Here is a 12531-nt window from a genome sequence, read left to right as displayed (position 1 = left end):
AAATATTTGTTTGATTTTCTTTCTTATATAAAAATTATATTTTATTTGGAGGTATTCAATCAAATTCATTAAATTAGTATTTTGAAAATTTAAAGTGTTGTTTGTCAAATTAAAAAAATTAAGTATTGAAAACTTAAGTACTGAATTTAAGTCATGAAATTTATTTGATAAATTATTCAATAGTTATTACAAAATATAATTAGATTATTTGGTAAATATAAATTTTATTAGAATATATATATTCTACATTTTATCTTTAATTTGTAATCATTTCACTTAATTTTAAGAAAATGTCAAATTTTAAAAGTAAAATTTTATAGAATAATAAAATAATAAAATAAATAAAATAAAATTGAAGTAATTGAAAATATTTTGCAATAGCTGTAGTCTACTTATCATTTTCATAATTTTTTATAGAAAATTTTGATGTGTTTTTATTTTAGATTATCAAATTAATTGATTTAAATTTTTCAACAGTTTATCAAACAAAACCTAAAGTATAAGATAGAATTTAATGAAGCTTAAAATCATTTATTTTTAATTTAAAATGTTTTGATACAAATATATTTATTGATTATTAGCATAAATTTACCTCTCTAGAGCGGAAAAATAATTCATAAGTTTAAATCCACAAATATATTTAATGATATAATGCAATTATGGCAATTCTTTTTAGTAATTGATTGTAAGATTTTAATTTTATAAAAAGTATATTTATTGATTATTAGCATTTAATCATATAATGCAATTCTTGTTAGGGTTTGATTAAGATTTTAATTTTATGTAAAAAAAGAGAGTATCTTTATTGATTATTAGCATTCAACTTAGAAACTCCCCATTATATGATATATTCATAATAATTTTACAACTTTTAATGACCTAATCTTTTTTCTTTTTTCAGAAAAGGGATTTTAAACCTAAAACACATCGACACCCAGCAGCAGCCAACCTTCTTTATTATTTTCGACCATAAATTGGTTTTCTCCAGAAAAATCTCTTTCATTTTGCTTGTTAATTAAAAAAAATACATTAAATTTTGTAAAGATTCCCTTGATTGACTCATCGTATTTCTTTGAACAATTTCTTGTATTTTTTTTACCAGTTGACTCTTTTTTTTGTTAATATTGATTATTCCTCGATCGTACGACATTTGAAACGACAAAATTTTCTGTTTTTTCTTTTGGGTCTACTACACAAACTTTTTCACTGCAACCTAAACCCCACCAATTCCCTTTTGTTGTTTTAGTAAGAAGGCTCTATTTCCTCGAAAGCACTAGGAAGCAAAAACCAAAATTTGAACATCAAGAATCAGGTTTAAATAATTAGGGTTTTAATTTGAAAAGGACATGGGAGGCTGCGTTTCTGGTGACTTGAAAGGGGGCAAGCAAGCTATAGGTGGGGTTCATGGTAGGCCCACTATGAATAATGACGCAGGATATAACGAAGCCATTGATCACTTTTTTAGAGTTAGAGATCAATCCCCCCTTTTTACTCCAATTGAGGTACTATAACTTTTTATCTATATTTTTGTTTATAATTAAAATTGTTGGGTTCACAATTTTTTATAAGGGTTTTGCATCAGAATGGAATCATCTTTGTTTACACTAAACTAAGAAGGAGTTTTGAGATTTGACATTGATTTTACCGTGGCATTACCGCATTAGTTTGTGTGTGTGTTTGCCTATGTTGGATTGATTAACGAGGTTTATTTGATTCTTAGTGTGTTTATATTATTTAGGCTTGACTGCAAACGTGGGATATAATTACATGCTCAACACAAGTATAATCAGATTTTTTAATATATTTGGATGATTTTTAAAGGATCATATTTACAGGACATGTACATTTAAAAAAAAAAGAGTCGGAGTAGCATAAATTTAAAGAGATCTTTTGAATGAATGTTTCCACTGCTTGGAATTGTTTCTTTTTCTATTGTTTACTGTTCAATCTTCAGCGGTTCTAGGGCTCGTGGTAGTTCTTATTGTGTTAACCCTAAATCTTTTACTGTTTCTCTGCATCAATCATCATGCAAAGTAGATGTTTTTGACTTAATCTCTTATGGATTAATTGATGTGTATCATTGGTTTTTTCAATTTACTCAGCAAGTTTAGGCTTTCTGCTTTAAATTATACCGACCCACTTTAGAACTTAAGGCCTGATCATTGTTTTCCTGGTTGAAACAGTGCAAGATTCTCTTTTCTAGATTCTTGTACAAATAGTCAGGAAACACAGGTTCCTAATCATTGGTTTATTCTTGATCAAATAAATGTTTGATCATATGCAAGGGCTTGGCATTATACATGGTTTTTATTACCCTTGTTGATATTCCCTGGATGACAGTATTATTTTTTATTTTGCTGGGGCACATAGGACCACATTCGCTGATGTGAATGTTTTATTAGCCTGGGCCTACCAGGGGACAACCATTTGGACCCTTCTTAGCAATAGCACATTTCACCGTTCTTTACTGGAATAATACATACTGATTATTATAATTTATGCATCAAGCTATCAACTATTCATATCTCATGCTTAGAAACCAAGTATTATTCTGGTGACGGTCTGTCACTGTCATGGCCAGACGCACTTAAAATGGTATATAAATTATTTGGGGAGATTGTCGTCATGCTCAATATGATTGAATATTAAAATTGTCATGTTCCTCTAAGAGTATATGTTGGCGCTTTATGTTCTCTATCATGAGCCAACGGTTTTCCTAATGAAGGGTGATTAGTTGTTTCCAAGCATCGTAATGTTGCATGGACACGATTCATGGATGCTGTTGGGATAGTAGAATAAATTATTATATCCAATTAGAATTTTGGATGCAGTGGATAGTTCATATTAATGTTATAATGCGAAAACGCTGCCACTTATGGTGTTTTTATGTTTTTCAAATGTGCATTGCAGTTATCTCTGTCAGCATCAAACTTGCGCAATCTTGACATCTTATCAAAGGTAAGATTCTTGATACATCTTCCTTCATTTTGTGGCCAGTGCCTTTATTATTTCCTAGTGAAAAATATTAGAAACTTATGACATGAACTACGTACCTCATTGATGTTCAACGTCTGAAAATAAGAGGCATACAACATGTTGTGCATCATAGGAAGTACCTGAAAATTCAGGTCCTTCATTGCAAGTAAGATTTGCTTCACGTAGTAAAAGTTGACTTTCATAATTGCAATGCTCTTGTTTTCTTGTAGAGTGATCCTATGGCAGTTCTGTATGTAAAGAAAATGGATGGCACACTAGAGGAGCTTGGTCGTACTGAAGTCATACTCAACTGTTTGAATCCTACTTGGATTGAGAAGATTAATGTTTCTTATCAGTTTGAGATTGTTCAAAATTTGGTGTAAGCTTCACATGTTTTCTTAAGAGTATCCATCTTTCAGAGTTCTCCATCCCCCCTCCAAAAAAAAAAAAAAAAGAAAAAAACAAAAGATATATCGTAGTTTTGTGTGTCTCTGTATGTGGATTTTGAGACTCATGTTCCTCTCTTTCCTCCTGCTCCAGTTTTCATGTATATGATGTGGATACCAAGTACTACAACATGTCTGTGAAGGTATGTCAAAAGTCCTTTTTTTTTTTCAAGTCTTTGTTGTTTCAAGTCCAAATTTAATGTAACATTGACAAGTTCTGCAGAGATATCAGTAGACAATGTCAGATTACTATGGCTTCTTTACCAATCATAATGTTTCAAGTTTTCATTGTGCTAGATAACCTCCTCCTTATATTTGTTAAATGAAACTCCTTTGAATGAATTTTATAATTTGATTCATAAAACACCTAATACTTGAGGAGCCTAAATAATAGACCATCATAAAACAATAATTGCCAATGAGTTTGAGGCTGAGATGCTATGTTACTCAAACTCAGGCATGAATTTGGTAGATATGGGTATGTGTCTGACATAGGCATGCTCACTTTTTTCTAAGCCTCCCATGTATTTGGAGGGTCATACCCCATATCTAGCCGGACACGGGAATTTCAAGAAAAATGAAGAGTCGCAGCATCATAGCTTAAATGTAGGAAGTGTTTTACAAATTTTATTACTGGGCTTTTACAAATTTTACTACTGGACCAAAAGTTTCCAACTTGTGAAAGGACAGTTGTTTCATAAAAATTCTTTGGTTTTGAAAATTTGTTGTTGTTGTTTTTCTTTTCTTTTGGCATGTGGAATTTATAGTATGACAAGTACCAATGCTTTTTTTGACACTAATTGAAGTGATACTGTATAGAATCTAGCATTATTTTGGTTGAATAATAGTTGAATTCCCATTATAGAATTTTTGTGCTGATTGCGCTAAATGGGAATTCAAATATTGTATAAATGGAATGGATGATCATAGAAATAGGTCTGCAATTTAAATTAATTAAACATTTATTCACTCAACATGGATTCTCAGAGAAAACAGAAAGGTCAGGATTGAATCAGGGAGGAAAACTTTGAAAGAAATCTCATAAAGGATAAATATTTCAGATTAATGTCATTATCTGTCTGCTTTTATGGTTCCTTAGAGCAGTGTTCCCAAGTTTGGTGAGGAATGTGCTGAAAGTATTGGCTGAACTATGTTATTCAACTTCTATTGTGTTGATTTGTAGGCACTAAAGCTGAATGAGCAGGATTTTTTGGGAGAAGCCACTTGTGTTCTGTCTGAGGTGAGTTGTCTTATATCCATTTCTTGGATTTTAATATATAATTCTTTATTATGAACTAGGGAAGTACTGTTTAGAATTATTACATCTGCATCTACTGTCTTTCAAGTTAAGTTATTGAAAAACCTGCTCAGTATTTTCATCATGGCTACTAAAAAACATTGCATTTCCCTCCTGTTGTAAATAGAATTTGCTTGTCACTGCTAGTTTTCCGGAAGATGTGGCTTAGAGAACCTTTTAGAATGATTTGTTAAATCTTTCTTACTGGTAACATGTGTTCTTCACTTTTTGCTTGGCAGATAGTGACCAAAAGAAATCGATCTTTAACTCTCAATCTCCATGGAAAAAACGGTCTAGGAGGTTCCAAAAACTTTGGGACACTGACTGTCCATGCTGAAGAATCTTGTTTATCCAGAATGGCTGTGGAGATGAAATTGCGTTGTTCTCAGTTAGGCAACAAGGACATGTTTTCTAAAAGTGTATGTACTCTGATGCAACCAATTTGGTTGTGCATGTGCATCTATGTTTTCTAACTTCCATACTCTTATTGGTTATAGGATCCTTTCTTGAGAATATCAAGACTAACTGAAAGTGGAAAATATGTACCAATATGTAAGACAGAGGTGATAAACAACAATTTAAATCCAGTTTGGAGACCGTTATATCTAAGCATGCAACAGTTTGGAAGCAAGGCAAGATTACAATTTCTTTAAGGCTCCTGCGATAACATCTTAAAAGTTTATAAGATTTTGGGAACCATAGTTATGATTCTATGTTCTATGTTGATTACAGGATAACCCATTACTTATCGAGTGTTTCAATTTCAACAGTAATGGCAATCATGTACTTATTGGGTAACTTTTTTAATATTTTGGCCTCTGCACTTGTTGGTCTTATTCACCGTTGCTTTTACCAGTTAAAATTGTTGTTGCCTGGCTGACTTTGGACTTATTTATTAACTTAATCAGCCAACTTCATAAATCAGTTTCTGAGTTGGAAAAACTTCACAAAGAAAGAAGTGGTGCAAATCTGGTTTTCCCAACTCATCGTGGTCAGGAAAAGGTGATCACCATGCTTGGCATCAATATTTTTACCAAAAATATGTAGATGTTAAACATACCTTTGGCTTACAGGTTCTCAAGGGCCAGCTCTTTGTAGATCAATTTATTGGGAAAGAGCAATTCAGTTTCCTTGACTACATTTCTAGTGGATTTGAGCTAAATTTTATGGTTGCCGTTGACTTTACAGGTAAATAAATTTTGTGCTCTTTGATATGCTTGTTCTAGGGATTTTTGTTTTCGCTATTTCTGATCTTATGTTCTGGTACAAATTTACATATTTGACTTGTCCAGTTTCAAATGGGACTCCTCGAAATCAAGATTCCTTGCACTACATTGATCCTTCAGGACGATTGAATTCTTACCAGAAAGTAAGTCTGGGGTAGCTCTTAATAATGCATTTCTATTTAGAGTAGAAATGTTCTCCATGAGATAGTATTGGTATTTACACTGTTTGAATTCTCTAGAATGGGGGAAATTTTATAATGATATCATTAACAGGCTATAATAGAGGCTGGGGAGGTCATACAATTTTATGATTCTGATAGGAGATTTCCAGCTTGGGGCTTTGGAGGGAGATATGGTGGCACTGTATCCCATTGCTTTAACTTGAACGGTACAAATGCCTATGAGGTAAGAGAAGGCACGTTTGTTGTGTTCACCATAATCCTTCACCTGGAAAGCTGCACACTTTCTTCTAAGACTAGTTAATTTACTTCCTATAAAAGGTTGAAGGTGTTCAAGGCATCATGGCTTCTTATGCTAATGCTCTGCATACTGTCACTCTGGCTGGACCTACTTTGTTCGGCCCTGTAATCAACACAGCTGCACAATTGGCTTCTCAGGCTACCTCAAATGACATTACCAAATATTTTGTGCTGCTCATTATAACGGTAAAAATGAACAATTACGTCTATGTAGCAGGTTAAGAATTTGCCTTAACTTATAAAGGTATGTGGTCTTATGTAGGACGGGGTTCTGACAGATATAGAGGAAACAATGGATGCTTTGGTTAGGGCATCCGATCTACCTCTATCCATTCTTATAGTTGGAGTGGGGAATGCAGACTTTAAACAAATGGAGGCATGCCATTGTATTCCAGAACAATCTGGGATATTTGAATTGTCAATTTTTGCGTTTCTAGATAGAGTGCTATACTTGGTTGTAAATGATGATAAGAGAAAGGTTTTCTGGTCTTATTATTTTTGTAGGTTCTGGATGCTGATGATGGATGTCGATTGGAGAGTTCAACAGGTCGGGTTGCTACACGAGACATTGTACAATTTGTTCCCATGCGAGAAGTGCATAGTAAGTCATGTTCTACATCACCAAGCTTTTCCATTTTATCAAACCTTTTGTCCTAACCTTAATGATTTTTACCTCAAGCAAAGAATGATTACGTACCCCAAATGTATTTAGAGAAAGTCAGAGCAACAGTGAAAAAAATTTTGGAGGCCTTAAATTAGTGGTAGACTTGGCTTGGCTGTTGATATAATTGGCAAGCACTTGTATAGGCTAAACAGATGATTAAGGACTCTTTTCTCATTTGTATCTTTGCCAACCCTAAGAAAATTGGAAATGGCGATTACCAAACCCGAAACCCATTTTCTACTTTTGATGTTGAACAATTTGTTGATTTCAATTTGATTTAGACTAATCAAATGAGGGTGTTTTTACAGGCGGGCAGATTTCTGCTGTTCAGGCTCTACTGGAAGAGCTACCGGATCAGTTTTTGACTTACAATCGGTCTAGAAACATTAAGCCACTCCATTCTTGATTGCCCCCAAAATCTTTCAAAGCATTTATAAAGGTAATTAGATTACTACCGTCTCTTGAAATATGGTGCACAAGATAGCCTTAAGAACCAAATACAGATATATGGTTTAGGATTTAGTTTTACAACAAATTGTTAATATTGGCTTTTATGCAGAAGTAGAGGTAAATACCATGTAAGAAGGCATTAATCAATGAAATTCGTTGTATTCATTGTTTATTTGATTCTTAATTTCTTTTGTGCGTCATTACTTACCCTATTAGTCAAACCCCAAGTTGTTGAATTCAACTCCAGACTTAAAACTATTAGTTTGTCACCCCCCAAAGTTTGTTTTACCAATTAAAAATTTATGTTTTTATTTGAGATTTATGGATACTAATTTGGAAGTCTAATTATTTATAAGCGGGTCTTGTTGTCTTGTCATCTGTCAATACTGTGCTTGAATCACTAATTTTAATATCCCAACGTAATAACCTGAATGTTACCTCTTTATTTTTAAGAATCATGAGAAAAGGGTCCCAAAACAAAGGATCCTTTAGATTTAGAGTTGATTACCATATCCTTTTTTGCCAGGTGAATTTGGATAAAGTGGTCGTGTCTGACATTAGTTCAATTCAGGTATGATATTCCAGTTGGGAATTGAAATAACATAGGTTGATTGCAGCTCATGGTTACCAAAATCACACTATGAATTTGATGATTTAGGTATTTTCATTTATAAAAATGAAAATTTCAACTTGTATACAACAAATCTGGCAGATATTGTTTGTCATTTTTCTCTTCCATTAACGGCAAAAGTATTCCATAAAATTAAGAAGAGAAAATAGCACCCCCCAAAGGTCTCTCAATCTGAATCACTTTCCACACTCCCCATGGCCTTCAATCCTCTTGGTCTCTGCATTATCCCAATCAACATACAAAAAACACAATGAAACTATGGCACTCTGACTTTGGTAACTGTCAGATATGGGTACGGTCATGCTCAATTTTTTCTAAATTTTTCATATAAACCCCTGTTTCAGACACAGGTACTTGAAGAAAAATGAGAATATATTGAAAGCTGAAGAAAAACTGTATAGAAAAAATATATCAAGAAGAGAGTGAATCATGTACCTTCTTAGAACTCTTCTTTTCCCTGACTTCATACCTCTCTTGGCACATATCAGTCAACCATGCACCAGGGCTCACCAACTGCCATTCACCACATAAGTAAACCCAATTTGCAAAGAAACAACCCAAAACCAATTCACTCTATGTTACTCAGACTACGAGTGTTCAATATTTTCAGAGTTTTTCCATGTATTTGGAGAATCCTTGGAGGGTCATATCCTCGTACCTATGTCCAAATATGGGTCAGACACGGGTACCTCAACCAAAATAAAGGATCCAATCGATTGTTTGGCTATTACAATTCTCACATTCAAAAACGACATATGATTCAATAGTTACATTATTGGAAGTTTGGCATAAATTCATCGATGTTACTTACAAGTAAGCTCCTTTGAATGATCTTGGCTCTCTTTCTAGGTCTTTGAGGAGGTTTACACCCTTTCATTGCCATAAAATCCTCCTCTTTTTCTTTGCTTGACAATGTGATATACAGCTTCGGCCACACTACCCTTTTCTTATCATCTCCATTACTGCTACTATCCACTACTACCTTCCCATTCTCATCAATTAAACTCACCGCTGATCCCCTTGTTGTGTAGTACCGATCTTCCTTCTCCAGTGACGAAGTTTTCTGGTGCTCAGTCATAGTCGACTGGAGTATAGATACCTCAGAATTCCTACAATCAAACAAACAATGAGAGTCAATTTCACAAGTTGGTGCTAGCTTGCTAATTCATTATTAAAGTTTTCCTTGTGAATTTCATAACACCAACGTTAGGTCTGCTAAGGGACTAAAAATATAGCAGTCACTGAAACAAACAAATTCGAACTTCCCTTCTCTATTTTCCCTGTAACCAAAAAGGGGAAAAGGGAAAACAACGTTTCCAACCTCATTTTCTCGGAAAATTCCTTACACGCACTAGGTGGCTGGCTGAGATTCCATAGCCATTCGCAGCAAATTTGGATAAAAGAAACTAACACAAAATTCAAGCTTTTCTCCTCCCAACCCAACAGTTTCCCAGAAATCAAACAAAAGGATAACAAAAAAAAAAAAAAGGATGTAAAAGGAAAAAAGAAAAAGGAGACAATCTAATAATCCCAAACCAACAAAAGGTGCCAAGAAAATTGATTGATTTTCTTACCTAGTGAGACGATAATTGGAATGAGAAAAAGTAGAGGAATTGAATCTTCTACGGGTTGTGGCATTGGATTTATGAGATGTATTTTGAGAGTCTTTAACTCTCACACATCTTAGCCTTTTTCTGTTTCCCCACTGTAAAAACAGCTCTGAATCTATTTTTTTGCATGTTCTTTGGCTCCTCTCTTCTTTCTCCATCCCTGCTATGAACAAAAGCAAAACAAGTTTCAACTTCCATATCAAAAAAGAAGAAAAAAAAAAGATCAAAGTTGAAGAAAAAGGAAGAAATTCTGGAAGACCCCAGATGGAATTTTTGTTCAAGAGAATGAATTAAGTAAAATAAAACGGATTTTTAGGGAAAAAACTATTACGGCAGTTTATGGTGTGAAAAAAAAGAAAGATAATGAAAATAAATTCTGGGTTTTGCTGCTTTTGTTCAACTAAGATAGAGAAGAGTTATCAGAGATGAAGATATGCTCTTTACAAAGTACATATTTACGTTGAAAATTTGAACTTCGAGAGGAATTTGTTGTCTGACCTTAAAGATCTAAACAAGTACACTAAATTTTCCTCAAAAAGGTCCTGAAAATCAACATAAAAATAGATATCAATTACCAGGTAAAAGAAAGAAAGAAAAAAAAAACTGAGAATATTACATAAAAAAGGAAGAAGAAGAAGCAGAAATCTTACAATGAAAACACAATCATCCCAGAGAAAAATAAAAGAAAAACTTGGGGTATATTTTCTTGTCTAAATTATTGCTTTAAATATATATTTATGTAATGAATCTGAAATTGAGGCAGGAGGAGGCTTGGTGTTGCTGTTGTTGCTCTGCCTCTGTTTCTCTTATCAGTCCACTCTTTTGTGTTTCTTTTCCGATTTCTTATTTTTCTCTCTTTTCTCCCTCTGTTGTATTTATTTATTTATCTCATAGATATATAATTTTGAAAAACTGGAGATTTATAATTACCGTCTGATTTGAATTTATGATTTGATAAAATGTGATTTTTAATCGTTTTCCCAATTTTAAATAACTTTTTATTTTAATACTTAAATTTTTGGGTAAACTACACTAAGAATGACTTAACTTTGAGAAAATAACAAAACAATCACTCAATTTTCAATTTAGTCACGAAATTTTAGGAAAATAACAAAATAACCACCCACTAGCATTTTCCGTTGCAGGCTAACAAACCAGGTAACGTGGTAGTTAACTAGCTGACGTGGCCAATTAACTTGCCACGCTGGATATTTTCCTATCATCCCTCTTATACGACCCATTTCATTAAACAACAAAAACAGAAAGAGAAAAAAAGGGGGGGTTTTCTTCATCCTTCTTGGCTCCTTCATTACCACCCTCGACGTTGGCCACCTATAACACCCCAAATTCGGCCTACCCAAACCCAGCCTAGACGTTATGGCCGAATTTGGAAGTGTTACGATGAACTGTTTTGAAATCAACCATATTATATTAAAACCTCATATTTTGTCACTAAGAAGAAATCCATATTTTATAAAACAGATCAGTTAACATGTTAATTACTAAAACAGTCGATAATTTGTTCTTTCAGGAAAACTTAATTTGCAGTGGAAATCCTAAAAGTCGTTATATTTTGAAACCAAGTTCATATTTTGATAAAACATTTGTTTACGTCAAACCTTGATTTTGTCAAACGTCGCAGTTTAGAAGTCAAAACACACCCAAAACCAAAATTAAAAATAAAAAAGTCCAGAGAGTCCAAAAATTACAGAATTCTTAAAATAATTCAGATTTTAAAATAAACCGATAGTTAAGAATTAGTTTCTAGACTAGTGGTCACTGTTGAGCCTCCATTGTACTGACCCGCCTATGTTTGAAGATTACCTGATTCAGATTTGATGCGAACGCTCCCACGAGATAACCAGAACCTTCAATCGAACAACGATAGTTCCACACAACTAAGTCACCAACAGATAATACTGAGCCCCTTAGTCTTCCCCGAATCAAAAATTGGGACAGAAGGAAACGATAGATGAACCACAATACCGATCAATCAAACAATAACACATGATTTCAAAAATTGAAGAATGAAGAGAAGGAAAATTTACTTAGGAGAGGAAAAGAATATATGAGAGGAAAAAAATGTCAGAATGATGGAACTCTTGGGAAAAGGGAAAAAATTAACAAAATTTTCCCCCATTCCATCCACTAACCACCTTATCCCATAGAATTCTACCCACTAACCACATCCAACTACCTCAAAATCCCAACTCCACCAAACCTCTCTCTATCAGACAATCGAAGTAAAAATTAACATTCATGCTCACACAGGGATTTGAACACAAGACCTTAGGACAAGTTAACATCTTACCACTCAAACCAGCAAGCTCATTTTAATATGAGTTTACTAAAAATAAAATATAAGCCTAATCGCCAAGGAATAGGCTAGGATAAAAAATAATAAAATTTTTCATAATTGGGACTTGAACCCAATACCTCAAACACATATCCAAAACACTTAGCCATTGAAACTGATACTTATTTTTGACAAAATTCACAGAAACAAAATTAAATAACTCAGGGCGTTACAACTCTACCCTCTAAAAGAAATTTCAGCATCGAAATTTACTTGATCCGAACAAATGAGGATTTTGCTGACACATCGAGTCCTCAGGTTCCCACGTGGCTTCCTCAGTTCCATGATTTCACCACATAACCTTAACTAACGGGATAGACTTCCTCCTCAGAATCTTTACATCCCGATCCAAAATCTAAATCGGCTCCTCCTCAAATGTCGAATTGGGTCTAACCT

The 12531-nt window shown here is 33.6% G+C and overlaps 2 protein-coding genes across 3 annotated transcripts; one reads left to right on the top strand and one right to left on the bottom strand.

Moving 5' to 3' along the window:
- Window positions 1-919: 919 nt before the first annotated feature.
- On the top strand, window positions 920-7738 carry LOC105782404 (protein BONZAI 3). 2 transcript variants are annotated; one of them, XM_012607122.2, is made up of 16 exons: window positions 922-1502; window positions 2911-2958; window positions 3207-3355; window positions 3517-3565; window positions 4606-4662; window positions 4959-5138; window positions 5217-5351; window positions 5452-5513; window positions 5628-5721; window positions 5793-5907; window positions 6012-6088; window positions 6219-6350; window positions 6446-6610; window positions 6687-6800; window positions 6929-7025; window positions 7397-7738. In XM_012607122.2, exons 1-16 carry the CDS (start codon window positions 1347-1349, stop codon window positions 7492-7494), a joined length of 1728 nt encoding a protein of 575 aa, XP_012462576.1. In that variant the 5' UTR covers window positions 922-1346; the 3' UTR covers window positions 7495-7738. The 2 variants fall into 2 exon arrangements, with proteins under 2 accessions (XP_052482485.1, XP_012462576.1); XM_052626525.1 differs by having other exon boundaries at window positions 920-1502; window positions 6687-7025.
- A 424-nt stretch (window positions 7739-8162) lies between these two features.
- On the bottom strand, window positions 8163-10256 carry LOC105782405 (uncharacterized). Its single transcript, XM_052626526.1, has 5 exons — window positions 10239-10256; window positions 9744-9942; window positions 8981-9278; window positions 8605-8682; window positions 8163-8386 (listed from the first exon to the last, which is right to left on the bottom strand). The coding sequence occupies exons 2-5, from the start codon at window positions 9935-9937 to the stop codon at window positions 8336-8338; spliced, it is 621 nt and encodes a 206-aa protein (XP_052482486.1). The 5' UTR covers window positions 9938-9942; window positions 10239-10256; the 3' UTR covers window positions 8163-8335.
- Window positions 10257-12531: the final 2275 nt, after the last annotated feature.

Source organism: Gossypium raimondii, chromosome 13, assembly GCF_025698545.1.
Source record: "Gossypium raimondii isolate GPD5lz chromosome 13, ASM2569854v1, whole genome shotgun sequence".
NCBI lineage: Eukaryota > Viridiplantae > Streptophyta > Magnoliopsida > Malvales > Malvaceae > Gossypium > Gossypium raimondii.
This window is presented reverse-complemented; position numbering and strand designations above follow the sequence as displayed.